Source organism: Oncorhynchus masou, chromosome 22 (assembly GCF_036934945.1).
Source record: "Oncorhynchus masou masou isolate Uvic2021 chromosome 22, UVic_Omas_1.1, whole genome shotgun sequence".
In the NCBI taxonomy this organism is placed as follows: domain Eukaryota; kingdom Metazoa; phylum Chordata; class Actinopteri; order Salmoniformes; family Salmonidae; genus Oncorhynchus; species Oncorhynchus masou.
Window position 1 is genome coordinate 30,957,719 of NC_088233.1, and position 27,139 is coordinate 30,984,857.

At 41.4% G+C, this 27,139-nt stretch overlaps 1 protein-coding gene and 1 pseudogene across 2 annotated transcripts in view; one reads left to right on the plus strand and one right to left on the minus strand.

Annotated features, from left to right (window-relative positions):
* Positions 1-240: 240 nt before the first annotated feature.
* On the plus strand, positions 241-1,100 carry LOC135508820 (peroxisomal membrane protein 11A-like; annotated as a pseudogene).
* Positions 1,101-2,503: 1,403 nt separating this feature from the next.
* LOC135509320 (RNA polymerase II elongation factor ELL2-like) overlaps positions 2,504-27,139 on the minus strand; it is a 42,705-nt gene continuing 18,069 nt past the window's right edge. Inside the window, exons 3-12 of one of the 2 annotated variants that reach the window (XM_064929869.1) lie at positions 24,429-24,556; positions 23,587-23,747; positions 14,896-15,140; positions 14,251-14,375; positions 12,744-12,861; positions 11,925-12,378; positions 9,541-9,604; positions 6,945-7,116; positions 6,774-6,818; positions 2,504-5,947 (exon numbers count right to left, since the gene is read on the minus strand). In XM_064929869.1, coding sequence (XP_064785941.1) covers positions 5,837-5,947; positions 6,774-6,818; positions 6,945-7,116; positions 9,541-9,604; positions 11,925-12,378; positions 12,744-12,861; positions 14,251-14,375; positions 14,896-15,140; positions 23,587-23,747; positions 24,429-24,556 — 1,623 coding nt within the window. In that variant the 3' untranslated portion in view covers positions 2,504-5,836. Of the gene's footprint in view, positions 5,948-6,773; positions 6,819-6,944; positions 7,117-9,540; positions 9,605-11,924; positions 12,382-12,743; positions 12,862-14,250; positions 14,376-14,895; positions 15,141-23,586; positions 23,748-24,428; positions 24,557-27,139 lie in introns of both variants that reach the window. The other variant, XM_064929868.1, reaches the window with a different exon arrangement.

Genomic DNA, 27,139 nt, shown 5'->3' on the forward strand with positions numbered 1-27,139 from the left:
AAAGATTCAGTCCCTACCGTTATGCTTGGTTACACTGAGCTGCACTGGGGTCGGAATGCCATCATGGTTACATTAAGACACCGCTGAGTCAGCGCAAGATATGGGTCGGAAATCTACCTTAATGCATGGATGGGATAAGGCACTATACTCAAAACGTTACTTTTGTTCAAACTCCTACATCGAGAAGATTGAAATACTGCTAGTGTTTCCTGAAAAACGCCCTTTTTGTCCTCAATATGCATGTGCCTGTCAAAGTATTTGCTTTGCAACAATTCTGCAATTAAAGAGCTTGTTGTCAAACTGCAGTGTCTGGTGTCCAACATGAGTTCTGGAAGGAAATGTGAGTTTGTATAGCCTTCCCCACCAACAACTACTGCACTCTCCAGGGAATACTGTAACTAACTAACTGGTTGAACAAGTGCTTTTGAAACAAGAAGTAGGCTAATTATTATTGGAAAGAGGCTCTCTAGTCTACCAATAATGTTTGGTTCAACAATATGTCAAATGTAGCCTAATTGATAACTGTTTTCATTCATGAGCATGTGCTGAATTCTGTCTTTGTTCTTTGTTTCAGTGTTCAGACTGGGGAACACTGTGAACTCCATTGACGAAGCCAGGCAGACCTTGTAGCTCTTTGACCCTGTGCTGCGTTTCTGCCTTCCTGTGGCCAACCTCCAACGGCCCTTTGCTTTATCTGCAACAATTTGCTCTGGGCCACAAATGTTGTCTATGATATCAACAAGGAGCAGTGGAGCTTGAATGCCTCTCGTTGCTACTTCTTGCCAAGAAGTTAAGAGTCTAACCAGAGATGTTTACGTTATTACCCAGATTATGGTTCAGAGAACCAAAAATAGGCTGTTTCAACAGAAAATGGATCAGCACCTCAAAGACAGAGCCGATCATGCTTTTCTGCTCCTGCTTATTGAGAGTCTTAAAAGACATCCCTCGGTTGTCCTCAACACACTGAAAAACATTTGATATTTCCATTTCACTGGACAGGTTGGGCGTTTACCGGTCAAACCCAGGGGTGGTGGGCTTTTGTGGGCTAATCTCCTCTCTGTTAGGGTTAATGTCACCCCAGTTTGAAAATTAAACCATAACCTAGAGTTAACGGTAAATGAATGGAGCTACAGTTATTAAATGAAGAGAAGCTATATACAGTATGATGAGCAGATGCCGGTACTAAGGTTTGTAGTCGAATACTGGTCAGAGAGAATTTTGCACAGGTTCCTTACTTTGAATATCACTACAGGTGAAGCTTCATGTTGGCAGAAGTTCACTGTTGATAGCAACCCCTTCAGATAGTTAAACTGTTTGGAGCTTAAAGGGCAAATACTTTTATGTGTATTTTATGAGTATCTTTCATTTTTTAAATGACCTCATTTTTTTATGATTACTGTTGGGACCAGAAACAGCTCATTGATTGACACATCGGTATCATTAGACGTCTTTAGATTAGTAGATTATAAAGGGAACTTTGCAGTAGTTTAGGAATCACAGACAGAGACTGGACAGGGATCTTAGTAAACATTATTGTTTACTAGTGTATGATTGAACTTAGTGCACTGTAGTTGGGTGCCATAATGCTTTATTTTACAGAAATTTGACGGATCAAAAGTTGCATCACCCAGCCAGCATGGCCACACTCATCCAAGCCCACCAGTTAGCATCGTATCCTTTATGGCCTTATCATTAGTTATAGATAAATTATGTTCATTGTGAGGGAAATATAGTTAAGTTCAAATGTCTATGCAAATCATGTATTCCATAATAGAAAAGCATTATTAATACAGTAGATTTCTATGCATAATGCAATGTATGTAACAAAATGGGTTGAATTAGATTTTTTTAAACTGTTCAATAAGAAAATAAAGAGATCCGATGGACTTTTATGCAATTATTCACAATGCTGATGTAAAGGTACACTTATTTGAAGTCCTGAGTTGAACAAAGTAAAAAAATAAATAACATGGTTAATTACCAAGCAGTTTGATAAATGTGGCCCCTGGGACTGAAACATATTGAGAAACACTCAAATGTAGATGACTAATTTGGGGTTGAAATCTTTCATTTGGAGAAAATATTTGTTCTTCTTTCCTTAATTGATTTTATCTAAAGTATTGTAGGGAATTGTGTGATGCACATTCGCTATTCAATATGATGATCAGTTTGTGGTGCAAGGATTCCCCGAAAAGTGCTGAAACACTGCCACCTTAAGGAAATATATAGCAATTTATTAAACAGACAATTATTGATGAAAAGAGCTTTATTTATTTTTTTCAGAGACATTAATACATTTTGTAGTATTTTTCTAGAGGAAAAGTTGGTGATAAAGCATCCCTCACAGACAATTGCAAATATATATATATATATATATATTACATTTACCTTTTGCCAAGTAGAGGCTTCTTGTCTGTCTTGAATAGACTGAGGAAATTGGGCAAAGAAGGAAGCAAAAAAAAAGAATAGTTACACAAATTTGTTCTCAAAAGTCGACAATCTGTAGTGATTTATACTAGACAAGAGATTTTATTTCACATTTCTATTGAGACATTTAAATTGACCAATATCAACAAAGTAAATGCACCAGCAACAGCGAGACAATAAACAAAAAAAGATTCTAGAGTTGTTTGATTTGTAAGCAATATGCACATTAAATGGCATTTTGCATTGCAAGAGCACATTGTGGATGTCTTAACAGTTTTCAAGGACCTTTAGCCACAAAGCTGTAGTCCTACACATGAAAAATAACATTTAGGGACCAATAATTTGAGCACATATATTTTGTTTCACCTGTGTGTCATGCAATCAAATCAATTATGAAAGATAACATTATGTTAAAGCCAATGTGACTCAGATTTTCCTATAAGAAGGCACCTCGCTAACTCCTGCGTATATCACACTTAGCACTTATTCAGATGAATATGGCTAAGTCCAATACTGCACACAGAGACAGTGGTCTGTACTAGTCTCATATCTGGTCATGTGCTTTCCAGAATACCACAGTCAGTAGCATATATTTAATTTATTACATTTAGAATTCAACAATAAAAAAGAACCCAAACTGTGACAGAAGAACTTCCACTATGTGTACATGTCAGGGAGGAATCTAGCCCAGTCAAGCACTTCTGAGAGACCTTTCAGACATGTTTCTATACGGAGCTCTGAAACCATGTGGTTTGTGACAGTGGTGAAGAATGGTAATGGATGAAAAAAAAGGCCCTTAACATAGTCACAATTCATTTTCTATACTCCATTCATGATTATCAAACAGATATCCACAGAGCACTCATGAGGGAAATGAACAGAAATGAACCTATCACAAACAAAAGAATTAAGGCCTAGATTCAATCGGATCAAGCGTTAAGCGGTGACAGCAGACACCTAGCGGATGTTGTGGCCCTCAGAGGTGGAACTGCATAGGAACCTTCAAATCGGTGAGCAGCTGCTCTTGCAACCATTGTCACAAAGCCACAACCGCCCCATTCGCATTAGATGTTCAGAAGGAGAAAGTGTAGCTTATACAGGAATAATGACGCTCAACTTGAAAAATCGTTCAACTAAATAAGAGTTTCTATCATCATAATCAAGGTGCAGATTACATCACACGTTACACTGTTCCATAGTGTAAACAAGACGGCATGATATTTCTGTTAATGCAACTCCGTGTAGTCAATTGCAATGTTGGCTTTATCTATAATGCAGGGAGCCACTTGTAGATTTGACAGCTCTAACAGCTTCACCTCATAGACCGTCAAAACAAACGCTATGCGGATGTTGGCTAAAGCAGATCTGATTGAATCGAGCCCCAACTCACATGGTAGAGGAATAGATCAACAATGTAAAAAGACGTGCAGACATATAAGACAGTATTGAAAGCATTACACATTAACATAAATGATGCATTTCCTTCAACCCCAAAAAATGTGAACTAAATACATGATCCTAAAACATTAGATTAAATTGAGCAGATTAAAAAAGAGAGATTACATTACATTTCAGAAAGTCAATATCAGAGACATGAAAATGTGTTAATGGTGTGTTAAGGCAAAATGAACTATCTTCCCTTTACATTTAAGACAGCAATTAAGTAGCAAGATAGTGTACACAGACACTCACATTGATTTCATTACTGCTTACGAGTAGTCACTGTATTTGAAAAAATATATATCTTCAAGCCACAGATAATCAAAGTGAACTGTATGAAATCCCAAGTGATGACAACGGGTACACCCAGAGAGGTTCAGTTAATGTGGTCCAGTTTGTGTAAATGCATCTACTGTAGACAAACACATCCAGTAGCCCAATGTTGTAATGGAACATTCACTGATTCAAACTGAAAATAAACTGTCCCATCTTGCTGAGGTGAATCTAGTAGACTGCTACAGCAGCATTAAGAAATACAATGTTACCACAGCATTTTCCTAGAGCAGTTTCAACAGCAAGAGTGAAGAAGTTCACACAAGTCAGACAATAGGTTTCTGAAATCTCATCTTTGAACTATGATTCATTTCTGATCTATCTAACCTAAACCAGGTTGAAATCCAAAGACACCAAAAGCTTCATAATATTGCATTTCTTCACTGCATGGGAGCAATCCTGTCTCTTGCTGGGCTGATAGAATACATCACACAGGCACAAGCTTTGTAATAGAAAAATGGCTTTTGGAAGTACTGTTAAATGCTCCGGCATTCCACCCAGTCTCACAAATGTATTGGACTATTGATCAAGGTAATAAAATATTCATTAATATTGTATGAACTGTATTACTATCATCAAAAGGTCAGAGAATACTGGCTCAAACAGTGAGAATAATTTATCCAGAAGGATAAGAAGGTAATAGAATGCCATAACAATCCAAAAATATTACTTTGGCATTTGATTGCAGTTCTTATTCAGATTAGTGTTCTTTCAGTAATGATGTAGTGGTTTAAACAGAAACATGGGAGTATACTGTATGACTAAGATGGCATTTTACTATATCATACAAATATCAAGATTCATAAACATTTTCTTCAGCATAGAGGGGGCCGTTGTTTCCAATCCCATGGCCCATATTTGATGAAGCAGAATGGCTCAATTACTGCAAACAGGAACTACAGACTGAACGTGAAATGTGGGTCAGAGGCGAATGTATAGGAGATTTGACTGGCATGTCTGATTAATGACATGTACTGTATCATCAACTTTAACAAATAGAGAAATTATCAACTCAAACAGTTCACTTCTTGTTCATAGAGGTCTGAGATATTTCCACATAACATTGCATATCTTCCAGCGTCCCCTAATCTTAATCCAGTGATTACAACCCTCTCTATAGAAATCAAGATCTTATATCACTATTTTACATCTATACATTCAGTGAAACAACAAACCGCAAATTGTACTGGGTACTTAAATATAGCATGAATAGAAGACTGGGTGTGAAGAGCATTTATTCTCATTTGTCCTTATGATTGTACCATCAAACTAAGTCTTTCTGTGTAGTCATGGCAATAGACCAAACGTTAAAAGCATTGGGCAGGAGAGTTCATGTACATTAACATTATGGGTAGAAAAAGGAATTTGGCTTAAATTGCCAGCCATTACAACAACACTCGTCCTCAAAAATGATTCATTTGATCACGTGTCGCTGGCCTTGGCCCACTTCATATAAGAGAACCTCTCTCCTCTCTTCCATCAACACTTGGAGGAATAAAGTGAATGTGTGATTCATATGTGATTAAAGTCCTTAACACTCCAGACCCAGGCTCGGCTGGTCAGTCTTTTGGTCCTGGGGAGTCTTTTGGTCCGTTGATAAAATAGCACCCTGTGGCAGCAGGGTGCAGGCCAGTCACTATGAAGGGGCCTGGATACGGTCATAGTCCAGGATCAGACCTTTGATGTGAGACAGTTTCTGATGCAGATACTCGCATCGCTTCTTCTCTTCCCGGTAACCAGGAAACTTCTGCAAAGACAAGGCAGAGGGCCGTCAGAGAGCTGGCATTATGGTGACATTGACAAAGTAGAGGGGCATGTAGCGTATGGGAAAAGATTATCCTCAGAGGTGTAAGGAATTAAGTAAAAATACTTTAAAGTACCACTTCAATAGTTTTTTGGGGGGTATCTATACTTTACTATTCATATTTTGGACTATTTTTTACTTCAATACATTCCTAAAGAAAGTAATGTACTGTACTTTTTATTCTACATTTTCCCTGACACCCAAAAGTACTCATTACATTTTGCTTAGCAGGACAGGAAAATGGTCCAATTGCCACACTTATCAAGATAACATCCCTGGTCTTCCCTACAGCCTCTGATCTGGCAGACTCACTAAACACACATGCTTCATTTGTAAATTATGTCTGAGTGTTGGAGTGTGCCCCTAGCTATCCGTAAAATAAAATAATAAGAATATAGTGCCATCTGGTTTACATAATATAAGGAATTTGAAATGATTTATACTTTTACATTTGATACTTCAGTATATTTGAGCAATTATATTTATATTAGAATAATTAAGCATATTTAAAACCAAATAATTTTAGCCTTTTACTCAAGTAGTATTTTATTGGATGACTTACAATTTTATTTGAGTCATTTTCTATTAAGGTATCTTTAGTTTTACTCAAGTATGACAGTTGGGTACTTTTTCCTACACTGTTGATCCTAATAACAACATTAATATCACTGGTATGAGTCAAAGTTCTTTGTGATAACCATACAGGCTATAGTAGATAAGACAGGCTATAAAATAATTCAATAATACTCCGTGCTCATGCATTACTCACCTTCTTATATTTTCTGTATTTCTGCAGTATTTGGTCCTCCATGAGCTGTAACGGAAGAAAAATACAAGACATTTAGTAAGCCCTTGAAAGTTCATCAAGCCAGGTCTTTAAATGTTGAACCAGAAGTGTTTTGTTTTGTGTATGGAAGTGATGTCAGTTCCTTGCTCATACCTTGTATTCCTGTGTATCGGGGGACAGAGTGTTGATCTTTGAGCCCAGCTGAACAAACATCTCTGTGATTGTACCGATCCGGTGATGCAGGGCCCTGTACTCATCATACTCCGCACAGAAATCCTCCTTGTACTGTTTTCGTTGCTCTGAGGCTGTGATGATGTTGTACTTTCTGGAAAGAGAGACATTAACATCTTGTGAGCTGTCATTTCAACAACCACAGGCCCATGGCATCCATCCACTATGGTCTGGTCTAGTCTGGCCAGCTGTGACAGGCAATGTGGAATGGCCACATCAGGAGGTAGAAATAGACAGGTTAGCTGACAACGTCACGAAAACAATGCGCACACTTCGACGGGGCAGAAGGCTGTGTATTGTTGTGATTCTGGATGGCCAGATACAGTAGTTAGCAACAATGACAAAAAGCTGCCATGTGGGGAAGCGTAGGTGGCTTGTTTCAGGTCATTGTATCTTGTTACCATGTCTTGTTTTGAGGTGTTTTGACTGATACCATGTCTATGCTAATATGGCAAAAAATTTGCTAGCTAGCTAACCAACAACTGTAATGATGTATTTTAATTTCATTTCATTTCACCTTTATTTAACCAGGTAGGCCAGTTGAGAACAAGTTCTCAATTACAACTGCGACCTGGCCAAGATAGAGCAAAGCAGTGCGACACAAACAACACAGAGTTACACGTGGGATAAACAAATGTACAGTCAATAACACAATAAAAAAGTATATATACAGTGTGTGCAAATGTAGTAAGATTAGGGAGGTAAGGCAATAAATAGGCCATAGTGGCAAAATAATTACAATTTAGCAATTAAACACTGGAGTGAAAGACATGCAGAAGATGAATGTGCAAGTAGAGATACTGGGGTGCAAAGGAGCAAATAACAACATGGGGATGAGATAGTTGGGTGGGCTATTTACAGATAGGCTATGTACAGGTGCAATGATCTGTAAGCTGCTCTGACAGCTGATGCTTAAAGTTAGAGAGGGAGATATGAGTCTCCAGCTTCAGTGATTTTTGCAATTTGTTCCAGTAATTGACAGCAGAGAACTGGAAGGAAAGGTGGCCAAAGAGGAATTGGCTTTGGGGGTGACCAGTGAAATATACGTGCTATGGGTGGGTGCTGCTATGGTGACCAGTGAGATGAGATAAGGCGGGGCTTTACCAAGCAGAGACTTGAAGATGACCTTTAGCCAGTGGGTTTGGTGACAAATATGAAGTGAGGGCCAGCCAACGAGAGCATACAGGTCGCAGTGGTGGGTAGTATATGGGGCTTTGGTGACAAAATGGATGGCACTGTGATAGACTACATCCAATTTGCTGAGTAGAGTGTTGGAGGCTATTTTGTAAATGACATCGCCGAAGTCAAGGATCGGTAGGATACTCAGTTTTACGAGGGTATGTTTGGTAGCATGAGTGAATGAGGCTTTGTTGTGAAATAGGAAGCTGATTCTAGATTTAATTTTGGAGCTGCTTAATGTGAGTCTGGAAGGAGAGTTTACAGTCTAACCAGACACCTAGGTATTTGTAGTTGTCCACCTATTCTAAGTCAGAACCGTCCCGAGTAGGGATACTAGACGGGCAGGCGGGTGCGGGCAGCGATCGGTTGAAGAGCATGCATTTAGTTTTGCTTGCATTTAAGAGCAGTTGGAGGCCACAGAAGGAGTGTTGTATGGCATTGAAGCTCGTCTGGAGGTTTGTTAACACAGTGTCCAAAGAAGGGCCAGAAATATACAGAATATACAGTATTTGAGAGAAAACAAGTGCTCATTATGCACATTTATTTACATTTTCAATAAACATTGGAGATTAAATATAGTTTCCATATAATAATCTAAACCATCCCTGCATGTTTTATGCCACGTAGCGGGCGTAAAATAAACACCTTAAACTATATCCCCTACATAATGATCTTGATTCGAAGAAGAAAAAACTATCAGGGGAGGTTCAACCAAACCAGTAAATGTGGAGGAGTTAAGATGGCGTGTTGCCTTGTTAACGTCCAAAGTGGAAGTTGTGCCACAGGCTCTCTTTCCATTTCCCCTGAAAACCAGAACATCCAGGACTCAAGAGGCCACTCATCAACCAACCCATCTATATAAACATGCATTCATCTCTCCAGCAGGTGGCACTGCAGATTAGTAGAATGATTGGCCTTTGACTCAGCAATGATTTCACAGAGATGTGTTCTCAAGATGTGGAAATGTAAGACATTAGATCATTTGTTTTCTAAGTCATTCTCTGTGAACCTCTGTTATTACTGAACATGTGACAGACCATTTAAACGTTCACATTTTCCACTATTTATGTGAATTTTTTCAATCTGAATCCAGACCTTTTTGAACAAATCACATTCCTTTCACAACAAAAGTGGTTAAAGTAGTCATACCATTAAAGAAAACATTGAAGCAACAGATGGTAGTAACAGAACCTGAGACTTTGAAAGCACATACTGGCTTCACTTCTGCCATGTTTACAGTTTGAATGGGCTTCAAATAACAGATTAACCTAGCAGCACCACTCAGCAACCCAGGGCGATTCTGGAGGACTTGTAAATGAAGCAGTGTGTTTGAACTTACATGAAATAGTCGGGCAGCTCTTCCGGTGACGTACGAGTGACAGGTGTTTTAGCCCCCTCATGGTCTGGAGATAAACACAAGCAGAGGGAAAAAAGGTTAATGTAATCTGCCAATGCAAACGTGACAAAGCTCATATCATACTAAGGCTGATGGAGTCGTTTATCAGTGCTACTGATAAGAGACCTGCTCCAAGGCAGGCGGTGACGCCAGCAGGGCCCCAGATTGGGAGGCAGAGCAGCCTGCTGACTCGGTGGACTGTGGGTCACCCAGCTGTTCCACAGTCAATCATGTACACACTAGCCAGGGAAAGGAATGGGGGTTGCTCGTGGAAAGGGAAAGGGGATACCTAGTCAGTAGTACAACTGAATACCTTCAACTGAAATGTGTCTTCCGCATTTAACCCAACCCGTCTGAATCAGAGAGGTGGGGGTGGGGGGGCTGCCTTAATCGACATCCACATCTTCGGTGCTGAAGCTACATACACAGCACCCTTTCCACTGGAAATGTTCTTTAGCTCACTGATTTCGTGTCACTCTGTTGAAAACCTACATCAATTCACCATGAGCCTTCTAGATAAGTCACTTAACCTATTTGGGATAGGCTCCTTTGAAGTTTCATAATACTTTTCCAAATGAGGTAGTAGTTTTACTACTGCAATAAATATGGGTAATACAAAACAGACATTTTGACTGTGTATATGCAGAGAGTGTTTGACAATATTTATGTATATATGGAAAGTGTTTATTCGTATGTATACAAATACCGGGCAGTCTATGCTGTAATCTTGTTGGCTCAAATAAACGGAGTAGGTGTTTCTTCTAATGATTAAACTGCTCTGATCTCCATGTGCATAGGCCAGAAGTAGTGTAAATCAGGGATCCCGTTAGGAAAATGTGGCGCCAGATATTTGACCGGAAGCGTTTTAATTTACCGGATATTTGAGAGATTTACCGGACCCATGTGCATTGGTATACGTAAACTGATTAGGGCGTCCACCCACAATGCTTGGAATGACAGAAATCACCTTTAGATTTTAGTAATTCCTATTAACAGAACATGCAAGTCAAGGATGCAACTTTGTCGAAATCTGATGTGCACTTTGTAGATGTTAGAATAACTGTCCACATTTACTTTTCCTCGGACAACAAGACGAGTAACAAGCAGCAAAATCACTAGTCTATGTCAATCTACTATCCCCCATAGTAGAAACGTTTACCTATTCTATTGGTCAGCTTATATAGAAAAAAATGCCTATTCCAAACAAACTCTGGGACAGCTGTGGGACGATAGGCCCCAAATCCTTTCGGCCTAGGCTAAATATGTATATATATTTAAAAGCAATGATTATTTTGCAACAGATCAGAACGTTTAGCTATAAATGTTGATGAATGATTATTGCTTCACATTATAAGCGCAGTAATGTGCACAAGGTAGTAGGCGACGCACGAATGTTCGATCTATAATACAATTAGCTGTTGCCAAAATGGCACCTCACATGCAAGCGGTTTCATGTGACAGTGATGAAAATATCAAATCAAATGAACCAGCAATGCAGTTAAGAAAAAATAATTAAGAAAATAATGACTTAATAATAAAATAAAACTAACACAATAAAGTAACAATAACAAGGCTATATACAGGGGGTACCGGTACCGAGTCAATGTACAGTTTAGTCTAGATAATTGAGGTAATATGTACATGTAGGTTGGGGTAGAAATTTAGAAAGAGGGGAGATGCAACAACTGGCATGGGTTGCTAATATGACTAAGATTGTGCCTTTGTCTACTGGACAATGAAAAAATGTTTATATAAAATAATTGCCTCCACAGATAGGGTCTGATTGTGGCTAGGCTACTTTGAAGCAAGGTAAGACATCCCTCATAATATGTTTTAAAATGTTCAGGTTTCAAACAATTAAGTATGTTTTCAAAATGCATACTGCCTCCAGCTCATTGCAAGGTGGTTTGTTGTTTGAGATGCTGTACGTGTGTGATGAATAAGATACATAACAAATATACTGTACACAAGTGGCAATTTAATTCCATTAAATTATGCAAATTTACCTATAGACCGATAAGCATAACCAGTTAAATGTATTTACATTGACTGGTATTTCCATCAATGATTAGGCTAAAAGCATTATTTGCAATAGGATTTATTTTTCTCCTGGACAATTGACCAGAGGCAATTTTATTTATTGGCTTTTAAAAAGAAATGATCAGCTACTACCGGCTATCGGAAATTCTGCTGTAAATATCCCCTTGGATATGATTACTGTCTTATTATCAACATGTTTGTTTCTGTTATCATTCTAGTCAACAAGGTCTCAAAATTATATGATTTAGTTGAAAATTACATTGGGAATGAGAGGGTGCTTTTCTTACCATTGAAATGTTCCTGGTTCTGCTTCAGGTCAGGACTGTTCTCTATCCAGTCTTGTTTTAAGTGTTCCCGTTCCTTGTCTTTGTGCTTCTTGGACTTCTTCTTTTTGTGCTGGCCGTTGGCTAGCTGCTGGTCAGTGCAGATGGAGGGCTCAGTTTGTGGGGCCTTGGGGCTTGGTACGGCTGGGACCGGCTCGGTCCTCTCCAGCTTGGGAATGCTGGAGGAACCATCCAGTTTATGCCGTGTGTAGAGACCATTAGGGCTTCCCTGGATGTGATTGTTGGTTCTCTCAAACTCTGTTTTGGTCTGTACACTGGTGTTGCCTGGACCAGATGAGCTACGGGCTCCAATGGGACCAAGGTGTCCATTGGAAAGGGACTGCAGGGGTAAACTGTGGTCTAATAGTCTTTGCTTCTTGGGGGTCTGACAATCAGATAGCTCAGAGGGAAATGGGCGCTTCTATGTGAAGGGGTAGAGAAGAGGTTTTACCTGTAAGACTTTTTGGCAAAGACTAACCATTAAAACATCCCAACTGGCTCCTGAAAACGGCAGTGACTGAACTGCCTGCAGCAGTTCCCATAAATAAAAAGCATATGCTGCCACACCAAGAAACGTTCCTCTCATTTCTTCCGTACTCAATCTTATTCTGCAGTGTGTCTTGTCAAAAGGCATAACACTGATCCACTAATCAAACAGAAATAATTTAAGCCTTGAAATTAATCTCTGCATTCTCTTTAATTTCTAATGAATATCAAGAAAATAAACAGTGAGAAAGGGCAGGACGTAGAAATTATTTTATAGTTAGGAAGGTGGGTATTTACCACAGAGGGAGTTTTGACCGGGCTGAGTTGTGACGGAGAATCCCCAGGGGTTTTGTGGAATGAATGGTTTGACTGGAAACTCTTCAACTGGCTACTGCTGCTCAGTGGCTGCAGTTTCCTGCAACATTAGAAGGGGAAGGCATTTTTACTTTGCTATTCGGTCTATATTAGGGAAGATGATTTAAGCTTTAAACTTGACTTTGGACAGACGTATTAGTTTGTAAATAATGGTTCAAACTGCAACTGCAATTGTATGGTCTCCAGTGGAGTGAGAGAGTTGGGGCATGTTAACAGATGAAAACATAACACAACAAAACAGAAAGAACCATTTGGTTACTGGAACTTCAGGATCAAGATACATAAATTACAAGCAAAGTATGCCTTAGATGTGGCTGTTTATATTAATATTTGCAAAAGAACAAATAGAACCACACTGTCAGACAGAAATTACACTCCAAAATATTTTACAACACACCAGTTTTCTACACTTGACCTCAATGTGAAACTGACAAGTTTGCCAGCATGTTTCAAAGTGTTAGGCTATCTGTAGATTACATCTGTAAGAGACAGGCACTAAGGCGGAGCAGTGTCCAGTCATCTCAGTGAGGAGAACAATGGTGCCAGATGCAGGCTATGTTAGGCTAAACACTCCTCTCTCCACTGGCAATCTGCTTCCTCCAGCTCCTTCCTCACAGAAATCTCAATGGAATCAGAGTTCCATCATACCTCCCACAGCAGCCACATTACCTTTTTAACTAGATGATCAATGGAATCTGCTGGAAGCACCACTAGCTTTCAGGACATTCCAGACATGAGATCCTCTGACAGACTAGGCTGCCAGCCTGGTTGTATTCTGATACTAATCACATCCAAATTAAGTTTCTCTCTGAGATAAACTATAGAAAAGGGCTCTTCATTATGATTCAAGAACGGTCACATAGTTATGAGCCAAGCACCCGTATCCTGTACATTCAAAAGGCTCTTTCTAACATGTGAGTCAGTATTGTAAACAGAAGGACAACAGCCAGTTGCACAATAAGCAGGCAGGACGTGGACATCCATCCAAAACGATGTCCACTCTCTCATTCTGAAAAGCTTAGCCAAGCTGCTGTCCTCTACATTAATGCTATTCGGCAACACCATGCAGAGAATATTTCTCCCCCCCCCCCCATTAAGACATTATTTGTGCAGAGATATAGTCATTTAGAGTCTCTCCTTTCAACATGATCACAGCAGCCTGCCACAGTAATCCAGTGGGCCTGCAGTCTTAGTGCCGGCACGTTGTCAAAAAGCATCAGAGCCCCCCTGCTACTGAGGAGAGGTAATCATCCAAGTACTAAAGCTTACAATGTTACATTAAAATGAACTACAGACAAGGGGGGCTCTCCACCACAACACCAACATCATGTTGATATAGAGGGAAATATTAAAATATTCACTGGTGAGAATGAGAAGGAGAGTATGATGGTAGAGAAGACAGGTGAGTAGAAGTACAAGCCACACCCACCTGACCAGGAGCCTATGGATGAGCTGCTTCTCTTCCTCTAGGTAACCGGGCCAATCCTTCTGGACATGACTGTAGAACTCATCCTTCAGAGTAAAGCTGTGGTCTTTGGGATTCAGTTTAGCAACCTGCAAATCAATGACAAACACATTTTAACCGTTTGTCTCTCAAGCATTAGTTGCAGTTTTGACCCTGGTTAAAAAAAAGATCAACTGGCAGGCTGTCAAAGTTCAATAATACATTGTTCACTATTAACAAGTAATTCACAGTAAACACAGAACTTACACCAGCACTGTGTTCAATTAGAGTCACAAATAGGATGGCTCTGTGATAAAGACAGCAAGAAAGCGGCGAGAGAGAGAGGCTACTTTGCAGTGTCTACATTTGGAATCCATGAGGGGTTTAGAATTGCTTATAAATGCGCCTGAATCCCAAAGGCACATTTAAAAGTTGCTGTGATGTTTTACATGTGTTTCATTTACCTAAATAGATTAGGTTTATTCATTTCAAATGTATTACAATTGGACCACAATATGCAAAAGTTGTGCGTTATTGAGTTTGATCTCTACTCAGTGAAACCAGCGCCTACCATGCACCTGCAGCCTAGTGCCAGAGTACAGTTTTAGTGTCGTGTTCTAGAGGTCTCACATCGTCCAGTACTGCTCCCAGGTCAGCCTTGTCCTTAGGACTGGCCCTCTCCCTCTCCAGCCACAGCAGCAGCTCAGGCTTCCTGTAGGCCTTCAAGGCCAAGACGTGGATGATGCGGTCTCTTAGGGGCCGGAGGGCCACTGGGCTAGGGGCCCCGCTCCGCTTGATGCTGGGGGAGTGCTTGTTGCTGCTGCTGTCCATGCTTGACGACAGGCCCTGCTTCCTCTGGATCTTCACACATTTACCTGACAGAGAAAAGTAGATACACAGAGAGGTGCCATTTGATGAGAACAATGTTAGTGACATACAAACAATATTATAGACATAAAAGCTACATTCTTACACATCTAAGCTACTGTTACCAAGTAAAGAGTAGTGGTTTTGTGCTCTTGTCAGTCGGTGAAAGTTTCAGCAATTACCACAATTATCACTTGGATGATCTAAAGCGCTCATAGAAAGCCAAGCAGTACACTGGACAAGCGGGATGGGAGGATTATGTTCTAACTGCCTCTGGACAAGTTTCAAATAGACTGACACTGCTCTGAGCCCAGCAACTCAACATCAGGCCAATCCTCAGGCCAGTTATGCAAAAAAGTAATGTGTGAGACAAGGGCCAGAAGCAAAACCTGATGTGCTTTGTCTTGACAGATGTCTGTCATAAATACAGTGTGCAAACACTGCACACAGGAATAGCAACATGCATCCATAGCAGGAAATAGCATCTGAACAAACATGTTTAGTCAGAACTCAAACAGCCTCATGTACACATACACATTTAAGTGTTGGTGCGCAGCGACAGGCTTGGAGTTCAGTGAAAGAGTTGCCAGTGAAGTTAACCGGCTCCTGTGCAAGCAGGGGAGCATGGAAAGTTAAACACCTCACTGCTCACTCATACACAAAGGCCTTTTCTTCCTGTTGCAGCACTAATTCTCCTGGCTCCAAGCCAGCAGGACGTGGCGGTGCTTATAGATATATCTCCCAACCCTGATCTCATTAAAAAAGTTTAAGCTCTGCTTTGAAGGTTGCTATAGGACGGAAAGCACAGCATCTTCATGGAAGCAGAGTGGATCTGGTACAACTGGTATCTACTATATTAAGTAAAGCTGGGGCCCAGCTGCACTGTACAGTGCGTGAAAGAGTTGATTTACTCTATGACATATGGACCTAGATGATTTACATACTCTGTAAAATAATGTCTGGCACCATACACTCAATTTGACATTTCTAAAAGCCTACAGTTGTTGCACAACTGGAATGTAATAATGTTAAAGCTAGAATCTGCAGTTGCTACATCAATTTTTGGACTTGATTCTTGAAGAATATAACTTATAAATCACTTATGAGCTTAGTTCAAATGTTTGGAAACAATGTACAGCTGAAGTCGGAAGTTTACATAAACGATGACTCCAACCTAAGTGTATCAACCACTCCACAAATTTCTTGTTTACAAACTATAGTTTTGGCAAGTCGGTTAGGACATTTACTTTGTACATGACACAAGTAATTTTTCCAACAATTGTTTACAGACAGATTACTTCACTTATAATTCACTGTATCACAATTCCAGTGGGTCAGAAATGTACATACACTAAGTTGGCTGTTCCTTTAAACAGCTTGGAAAATTCCAGAAAATCATGTCATGGCTTTAGAAGCTTCTGATAGGCTAATTAACATAATTTGAGTCAATTGGAGGTGTACCTGTGGATGTATTTCAAGGCCTACCTTCAAACTCAGTGCCTCTTTTCTTGACATCCTGGGAAAATCAAAAGAAATCAGCAAAATCCTCCTAAAAAATAATTGTAGACCTCCACAAATCTGGTTCATCCTTGGGAGCAATTCCAAATGCCTGAAGGTACCATGCACATCTGTACAAACAATAGTACGCAAGTATAAACACCATGGGACAACGCAGCTGTCATACTGCTCAGGAAGGAGACGCGTTCTGTCTCCTAGAGATGAACGTACCTCGGTGGGAAAAGTGCAAATCAATCCCAGAACAACAGCAAAGGACCTTGTGAAGATGCTGGAGGAAACAGGTACAAAAGTATCTATAGCCACAGTAAAACGAGTCCTATATTGACATAGCCTGAAAGGCCGCTGAGTAAGGAAGAAGCCATTGCTCCAAAACCGCCATAAAAACGCCAGACTATGGTTTGCAAATGCACATGGGGACAAAGATCATACTTTTTGGAGAAATGTCCTCTGGTCTGATGAAACAAAAATAGAACTGTTTGGCTATAATGACCATCGTTATGTTTGGAGGAAAAAGGGGGAGGCTTGCAAGCCGAAGAACACCATCCCAACCATGAAGCACGGGGGTGACGACAACATGTTGTGGGGGTGCTTTGCTGCAGGAGGGACAGGTGCACTTCACAAAATAGATGGCATAATGAGGAAAGAAAATTATGTGGATATATTGAAGCAACATATCAAGACATCAGTCAGGAAGTTAAAGCTTGGTCGCGAATGGGTCTTCCAAATGACCCCAAGCATACTTCCAAAGTTGTGGCAAAATGGCTTTAGGATAACAAAGTCAAGGTATTGGAGTGGCCATCACAAAGCCCTGACCTCAATCCTATAGAAAATTTGTGGGCAGAACTGAAAATGCGTGCGCGAGCAAGGAGGCCTACAAACCTGACTCAGTGACACCAGCTCTGTCATGAGGAATGGGCCAAAATTCCCCCAACTTACAGTGGGAAGCTTGTGGAAGGTTACCCAAAACGTTTGACCCAAGTTAAACTATTTATTAAAGGCAATGATACCAAATACTAATTGAGTGTATGTAAACTTCAGACCCACTGGGAATATGATGGAAGAAATAAAAGCTTAAATAAAAAATTCTCTACTATTATTCTGACATTTCACATTCTTAAAATAAAGTGGTGATCCTAACTGACCTAAGACAGGGAATTTGTACTAGGATTAAATGTCAGGAATTGTGAAAAACTGAGTTTAAATGTACTTGGCTAAGGTGTATGTAAACTTAAGACTTCAACTGTAAATGTAAACAAACACTGTATAGCCTTAAAGCATGGTTAAAATGATCATTTTGATATCATAGATGGTCAGTCCTTGCATCCATAGCTCTGTCTATGAGAGTGGTTTCATTTCTCAAGGCCAATCACTCAGTATTGTACCAAAACAGAGGTGGGGGAAATGCTTTGTTATTGTTTCAGCTCAGGATTCTAGCTTTAAAACCATATTGGTTAACAAGTCTTCAAAATGTCTATTCTTCAAGGGGCCTGTATGAAATGCTTTGCATAACAGTTACACAAAACTTCCTGACATTTTCATAATGTGAGAAATGAGGATATCATCAACATATACTATGCACCCCAGTAAGATTAAAGGGTGTAATTTTAATCAACTCTGGGCCTGAGGGTAAATCTCTGCTTTTGCCAAATGCAATGCAGTTTCCAGAGCTTGTCGTAACAGCTACTGTGGTTCAAGACACATACAATTTACAGTCCAATATCTTCCTGTAGTGTAGTGAAATAGCCTGTGTTGCCACATTTTAAACATGCAGCGACTAGACGCTAACAACAATGAATTCAATATGCTTGCCATGTAGTTGGTTATGGGAAGGTTTGCAAAGCGCCATTCTGTCTACTGTATAGCTTTTACACGAAACCAGCAGAACACTGAGCATGCTTGACTAAAACATACTTCACCTATTAGAAATATGTTATGGGTTGGTTCCTTTGTTGCTGAAAAATATTGCGTGAAAAATGCTCTAAAAAAATCTAAAGCAGTAACTAGATACAGTAGTTGTAAGGTTCTGTATATATTTTCTTAGTCAAACTTGTTCTGTGTTCTGTTTGGTTGTGTTCTTGAACGTAGCCCTGTTTCTTTGTGTACTTTCATTTTTGTTCATTGTTTTCACCTGTGTTAGTTACTCACCTGTTCTCATCAGCTCCTGATTTAGTTCAGTTCATTCTGTTTGTGCCTTTGTGAGGTATTGTTTGTTTTGACTCTATTAAGCCTTTTCCTAGCCTGTTTGTGAGATCCAGTTATAGCCATCAGTCTTAGTTTTGATTCACCTGCCTGTTTGCCTACCTGTGTATGACCATTGCCTGTCTGTGACCATGATTCCTGCCTTCTGTGAAAGGTGCCTTAAACACCTGCAGCGCTCTGTGTGTGAATCTACACCTTTTCTTCCCGAGTATTCATTACAATAGTTACACGTTTGGACACAGCCATGTTGATAACATTGAAATCAAAACAGTAGCATTCACCCAAAATGTACGGTTACACCAAAGACTATAATGGCTCAGCTTGATATTGTATTGGTGTTCCTCATCCCATCTGTCACCAAGGTGTAGTGTATCACAACCATGAGTAATGTACGTCAGACTGACACCAGACCCAGCAGAGAAGTGATGATGATTGACTGAGCCTATAACAGGCTGAGCAGAAGTTGTTCATGGTTCCAGGTTGGGAGTCTATCCAGGACAGTGGGGTTAAGTCCTACTCTAGCAATAAGTGCCATGGGATCTTCAGTGATCACAGAGTTAGGATCTTGGCTTATCATCTTAACTGAAAGAGCGCACACAGTGTGTGGTATTCCTCACTCCTATAGACTCCTATAGAGGGAGGAGCGCTGTAGCATGTTCTACTGCTACCTGGTGTTCTCAGGCTGTCTCCTAACAAGATGACATTGTTCTAACCAGACCCAACACTAACTGGACTAACCAGACCCAACACTAACTGGACTAACCAGACCCAACACTAACTGGACTAACCAGACCCAACACTAACTGGACTAACCAGGCCCAACACTAACTGGACTAACCAGGCCCAACACTAACTGGACTAACCAGGCCCAACACTAACTGGACTAACCAGACCCAACACTAACTGGACTAACCAGACCCAACACTAACTGGACTAACCAGACCAAACACTAACTGGACTAACCAGGCCCAACACTAACTGGACTAACCAGGCCCAACACTAACTGGACTAACCAGGCCCAACACTAACTGGACTAACCAGGCCCAACACTAACTGGACTAACCAGACCCAACACTAACTAGACTAACCAGACCCAACACTAACTGGACCCAACACTAACTGGACTAACCAGACCCAACACTAACTGGACTAACCAGGCCCAACACTAACTGGACTAACCAGACCCAACACTAACTGGACTAACCAGGCCTAACCCTTCTTAACCTCAATACTAGCAAACATGTGGTGGGGGATTCACTATACATCTATCTCCACTGAATATGTTCAACTAAAACACATTCCCTTTATAAGACCGTTTTTTACAGTTACAGTAATGGTCAGAGATGACCTTAACATGCTTTTTACAGAATTTCTTCAATCTTTTCACTGGGAAAGTATTCGAGCCATACATTAAAACTAAATGATATGCATTTTCCTGCAAACTATCATTTGTATGTAGAAACATGAGGAGAATAGAGCCATAGAATTACTGTACCACAAAAATACTGCTGGCTGCCACAGGAGGTTTGTGTGCACAGTAGCGCATATGTCATATAGTTTATGACCCTTTCATTTCAGTTGCCTTTGAATGGGTGCCTTACTGTCCTGTCCATTCTGTGGGAAAGTGAGTCCAGTTGTGTGCCTTAAACCTTATGAAACCAAATGTCAATGTTCCCAGGCTGAGGTTGCAAGTGGACGTCCTCCTTTTCACTTGACTAACTTTGATTTAAAATGCATTATTTGGATTAGAATTCAGTCGTTGTTTTGAACCCATTCAGCAAAGACATTACACTGCAATCTCAACATGACAGCTACCTTTAACAGGATTGTGCAACAGCCCTTAAGGAGCCTATTTCAACAGCATGGCATGACATGTGTTCTGCCACCTCTGGTCTCTTGGCCCTCCCACCCCTACGGGAAGGCAGCTCAGCCCAGTCCAGTCCAAGCTCTTCTCTGTCCTGGCACCCCAATGGTAGAGCCAGCTTCCCCTGAAGCCAGGACAGCAGAGTCCCTGCCCATCTACCAAAAACATCTGAAACCCTACCTCTTTAAAGAGTAACTGAAATAGTCCCACAGCACCCCCCACCCCTTACTTTATTGAGGAAAAATGTAATTACTATGACTGAGATATGTGGTTGTCTCACCTAGCCATCTTAAGATGAATGCACTAACTGTAAGTCGCTCTGGATAAGAGTGTCTGCTAAATGACTACAATTTAAAATGTAAAAATGTGTTGCTTGCTTCATCAGTGGTAGAACTTGAATTGTGCAGTATGTTCTATTTATGTTTTAGACAATATGTGTAAAACTGTAAAACTGTCAGTGTCTGCAAAGAAGAGCTCTATGTGCTTTAAATCCACAAATGCATATTATGTCATAAAGACAGCATAGTTCTACACATCTGTTCAGATTATAATACACAGCATCGGTAACATGTCCATTTAGAACCCACCAGAAGACACATAAGTATACCTGTGTCTGCATCCTCCTACATGGCATGTAACTATTGCACATCCCAATGGTCCCACTTGTTCACATGCTGTATAAAAATATCAACAGCACTGCTATGCTGGGCTCTCGAGTGGCGCAGCAGTCTACATTTACATTACATTTAAGTCATTTAGCAGACGCTCTTATCCAGAGCGACTTACAAATTGGTGAATTCACCTTCTGACATCAGTGGAACAGCCACTTTACAATAGTGCATCTAAATCATTTAAGGGGGGGTGAGAAGGATTGCTTTATCCTATCCTAGGTATTCCTTGAAGAGGTGGGGTTTCAGGTGTCTCCGGAAGGTGGTGATTGACTCCGCTGTCCTGGCGTCGTGAGGGAGTTTGTTCCACCATTGGGGGGCCAGAGCAGCGAACAGTTTTGACTGGGCTGAGCGGGAACTGTACTTCCTCAGTGGTAGGGAGGCGAGCAGGCCAGAGGTGGATGAACGCAGTGCCCTTGTTTGGGTGTAGGGCCTGATCAGAGCCTGGAGGTACTGCGGTGCCGTTCCCCTCGTCTAATGCACTGCATCTCAGTGCTAGAGGTTTAATACCGGGCTGTATCACACTGCATCTCAGCGCTAGAGGTTTAATACCGGGCTGTATCACACTGCATCTCAGCGCTAGAGGTTTAATACCGGGCTGTATCACACTGCATCTCAGCGCTAGAGGTTTAATACCGGGCTGTATCACACTGCATCTCAGCGCTAGAGGTTTAATACCGGGCTGTATCACACTGCATCTCAGCGCTAGAGGTTTAATACCGGGCTGTATCACACTGCATCTCAGCGCTAGAGGTTTAATACCGGGCTGTATCACACTGCATCTCAGCGCTAGAGGTTCGATACCGGGCTGTATCACACTGCATCTCAGCGCTAGAGGTTTAATACCGGGCTGTATCACACTGCATCTCAGCGCTAGAGGTTTAATACCGGGCTGTATCACACTGCATCTCAGCGCTAAGGTTTCGATACCGGGCTGTATCACACTGCATTTCGGTGCTAGAGGTTTGATACCGGGCTGTATCACACTGCATCTCAGCGCTAAGGTTTCGATACCGGGCTGTATCACACTGCACTTCGGTGCTAGAGGTTTGATACCGGGCTGTATCACACTGCAACTCAGTGCTAGAGGTTCGATACCGGGCTGTATCACACTGCATCTCAGCGCTAGAGGTTTAATACCGGGCTGTATCACACTGCATCTCAGCGCTAGAGGTTTAATACCGGGCTGTATCACACTGCATCTCAGCGCTAGAGGTTTAATACCGGGCTGTATCACACTGCATCTCAGCGCTAGAGGTTCGATACCGGGCTGTATCACACTGCATCTCAGTGCTAGAGGTTCGATACCGGGCTGTATCACACTGCAACTCAGTGCTAGAGGTTCGATACCGGGCTGTATCACACTGCATCTCAGCGCTAAGGTTTCGATACCGGGCTGTATCACACTGCATCTCAGCGCTAGAGGTTCGATACCGGGCGTATCACACTGCATCTCAGTGCTAGAGGTTTGATACCGTACTGTTATCACAACCAGCCGTGATTGGGAGTCCCATGGGGTGGCGCACAATTGGCCCAGCGTCATCCGGGTTAAGGAAGGGTTTGGCCGGGGTAGGCCCTCATTGTAAAATAAGAATTTGTTCTTTACTGGCTTGCCTAGTTAAATAAAGGTTCAATAAAAAAGTATGCTCCCACAATAATATCTTTACATAGTGGCACAAACAGGTTTTTGATTCTGATTTTCGTCAGTTCTTAACTACTTATGGTAAATTATGGCCTTTGCTTCAGAGAATCTGCAAACAATAATTCAGTATTTCAGCTGATGAAAACTAATTGAATCGCAGCCACTGTAATTAAACTCTTAGGCAGAACTTCATCCACTCAGCATGAGACTTGTTAGTGCATACTTCTGGCAAATTCAATCACATGAATGGAGCTGGCAGGCAGGTTGGCAGTGTGCCTGAGCAATCTGGTCTAAATGAAGGGAGAAGAAGAAAAAGAGGCCTCCCCTGTCGCATGAATAATTGCAACCCAGTACTTTGATCAACTATGCGATAACTTCCACACCATATGGCAATTATCAGCAGGACAAGATGGTAAAAGGCGATGGATTAGAAGCTTTCAGAGAACATTAAATCACCTCCATTATTTTGCCCTTGATCCCCAAAGGTAAAGGGCTCAGTGTGAAGCTGGTTTGGACATAGCTCAGCCAGCAGAGGAAAAAGCAGCCTGTGACTGCAGACTTACCACGAGTGGAGCCTGGCTTGATCTCGATGGCCGACCTGCTCATGATGTCCTTCTCCACCTGAGACATGCGCTCCCGGGTCATCTGGTACGAGTCATCAGTGGCACACACAGTGATCTTGTCCTGAATACTGCCCTGGCCCTCCAGGTGCTCCCTGCCCTCCCTGAGGCGAGTAGAAGATCAGGCTCACATAGCAGCAAAAGGTCTCACGCTACTTCCAAATCAATACAGCATTTCTTGAAAATGTGTTTTGTGTGATTCTGTCTACATATGACATGTGTCTCACTCCCATAACTGGTTCTGTGACTTCTGTCCTCATGCTTGTTCCTCACATCCTATGCTAAAGCATTAAGCTGCAGAACAAGTGAAGTATTGTAAAGCCACAAGACTTTGAGCTGCAGGGCAAACAGAGCGTCACAACTCTACCCCTCCAACTAACCCTACATGGTTCCAAACACTGTGATCTCACTGTCCTCAGACATGTGTAGGTCAAAGATCTAGAGACAACCAACCTCAACTGTCAAACTTTAGCAACACATTATGCTAAATAGGTGCTTACAGTAACTCAAAAGACAACAAAAAAAAGCTCAACAAAAAGTACTTAAATCAAAAGGACAGAGTTTATGAGTAGTTCTAAAATAAGACTGAACTGTATTATACATGCAATGGTAAGACAAATTGTCTGAGGATAAGCTGTAATTTGAAGCGGTCACATTGTGACAAGGGTTACTTAGGTTGGCAATAGGAGAGAGAGTGTAAGAGAGAGCAGTGTCTCAGAAGTCCTGTGGTCATAATCTGACTAAACTGGCTGTGGTTGACTGTGAAAACAGTGGTGTGTGCTTACCTTGAGACATACTGGTGGGTGCAGTCGAAGCTGGCCTGAGGTTTGTCCTTGCTATCACTGGACAGGTAGAAGGAGAAGACCCGTAGTGCGTCCGAGGCATCTGGGGACGGGGCGGGGATCTTGATGTACTGTTGTCAGGGGACACAGAGAGATCGTTAGTACACTGAGGGTACCATGTGTAAAATTATAAATGTTTATCATGTTTAGCATAGTCAGCTGTGCCATCGGACTGCATATTCAAAACATGCTAAATGAAATGCCTTGCGTTTGTGTCATACAATCCGAAAAGTTTTGGTATCTAACGTATACAGGACTGTAAAGAATGAACTGGATATTAGTCATCAACTAGGTACCACATTTAATTGGATAGCAAAACGTGCTAAATAGGAACACTGAGGTTATTGACATTGCATATGATTCAACTGCTCAGGGTGGCAGCCAGGCAGCCTCTGGCTTAATGTGATATCAAATGAAGCCACATCTGAATCATTTGAAAGTCAACTAGGCATATCATATCACTTCTCCAATCTAATTCCAAACATCAACACACATCTTGAAAGCCTTGCTCTAGTTCTGCTCTTCGATGGTACACTATATATACAAAGGTATGTGGACACCCGTTAAAATAAGTGGATTTGACTATTTAAGCCATACCCATTGCTGACAGGTGTATAAAATTGAGCACACTGCCATGCAATCTCTATAGACAAACATTGGCAGTAGAATGGCCTTACTGAAGAGCTCAGAGACTTTCAATGTGGCACCATCATAGAATGCCCCCTTTCCAACAAGTGAGTTCGTCAAGTTTCTCCCTGCTAGAGCTGTCCCGGTCAATTGTAAGTGCTGTTATTGTGAACTGGAAATGACTAGGAGCAACAACGGTTAAGCCGCGAAGTGGTAGGCCACACAAGCTCACAGAACAGGACCGCCGAGTTCTGAAGCGCATAAAAATCGTCTGTCCTCGGTTGCAATACATACTGCTGAGTTCCAATCTGCCTCTGGAAGCATTAACTATTCATCAGGAGCTTAATTAAATGGGTCTCCATGGCTGAGCAGATGCACACAAGTCTAAGGTCACCATGTGCAATGCCAAGTGTTGGCTGGATTGGTGTAACGCTCACCGCCATTGGACTCTGGAGCAGTGGAAATGTGTTCTCTGGAGTGATGAATAACGCTTCACAATCTGGCAGTCCGATGGTCAAATCTGGGTTTGGCGGATGCCAAGGAGTGCAGAGTGCCAACTATAAAGTTTGGTGGATAATGGTCTGGGGATGTTTTTCATGGTTCGGGCTAGGCCCCTTAGTTCCAGTGAAGGGAAATCTTAATGATACAGCATACAATGACATTATAGATGATCCTGTGCTTCCAACTTTGGGGAAGGCCCTTTCCTGTTCAGCATGACAATGCCCCGGTGCATAAATGGTTTGTTGAGATCGGAGTGGAAAAACCAAACCTCAACTCCATTGAACACCTTTGGGATGAATTGGAACGCCGACTGCGAGCCAGGCCTAATCGCCCAACATCAGTGCCTGACCTCACTAATGTTCTCGTGGCTGAATGGAAGCAAGTCCCTGCAGCAATGTTCCAGCATCTAGCGGAAAGCCTTCCCAGAAGAGTGGAGGCTGTTATAGCCATATTAATGCCCATGATTTTGGAATGAGATGTTTGACGAGCAGGTGTCCATATACATGTAGTGTATTATCGATTACAGTGTTCCTCTGTAGTTGCGAACTGAATGCTGTGTCCATACAGAGCAATTCAGTTCCTCAATTTTCAATCGCTGTTCCCAGCCCAATACTGGTATAGAGAACAGTGTAGACTGTAGATTCTACACATTTTTTTTTACAGATTATTTCTATTCATTAAATGGTAAGTCTTAAACAAGTCTTTAAAAAACACTTTCCCTTCTTCTGTCTAACAGTTATTGTTGGTATATCCATATAAAACCATCTTCTCTCCAAACTAACATTCTCTGCTATCCTCAAACAACCCAAGATAAATATGTAAGCACGGCGCACAAAAACACCAATTATAGATGTATAAATACAGTCTTAAACAGGCAAAATGTAAAAGGTGTCCATCTGTAGAGCACCATGTTAATCATCTACCTATACCAGTATTACTGTATTCTGCATGTTACACTCTGTGACACACTGGTATCAACCTTGCAGCATTGCTGCTTTGATTTTACTGCTTTGGAACAACACTTATTTAATGAGTACATTTTATCTCACCAGGGGGTGATTGGAGTAAATGTAATCTAGAAGTTTATTCGCTAGTGGACCAAAGTAGATTTTAATGTTTTGATATGAGAGCGGGCTTGACCCCCCGCTGTTTTCAAGCCATAAAACTGACCTAAATAAGCAACTGGCTAAGACAATAAGGTCAGTTTTATGGCTTGGTAATGCCAGGATATCAGCCTCCCTGGTCCAATGGGACATACTAGGTGACCTCGTCAGCCATTGGACTGGGGAGGCTGATATCCTGGCATTACCAATAGGAACTCATGACCCTCTACCTGGATAATAGTGGCCAGTGTCATATACAGTACTGTCCAGGGCTCCCCTGGCGACCAACAGAGCTATGGGGCCACCATCAGTTACATTAAATGGCCTAAAAACCTACTTTCACTAAATGGCCAATTCAACAAAGAATGTTATTAACCAAGAGGTATGTATTGTAATGTACTTAAAAACATTGGGCACTGACTG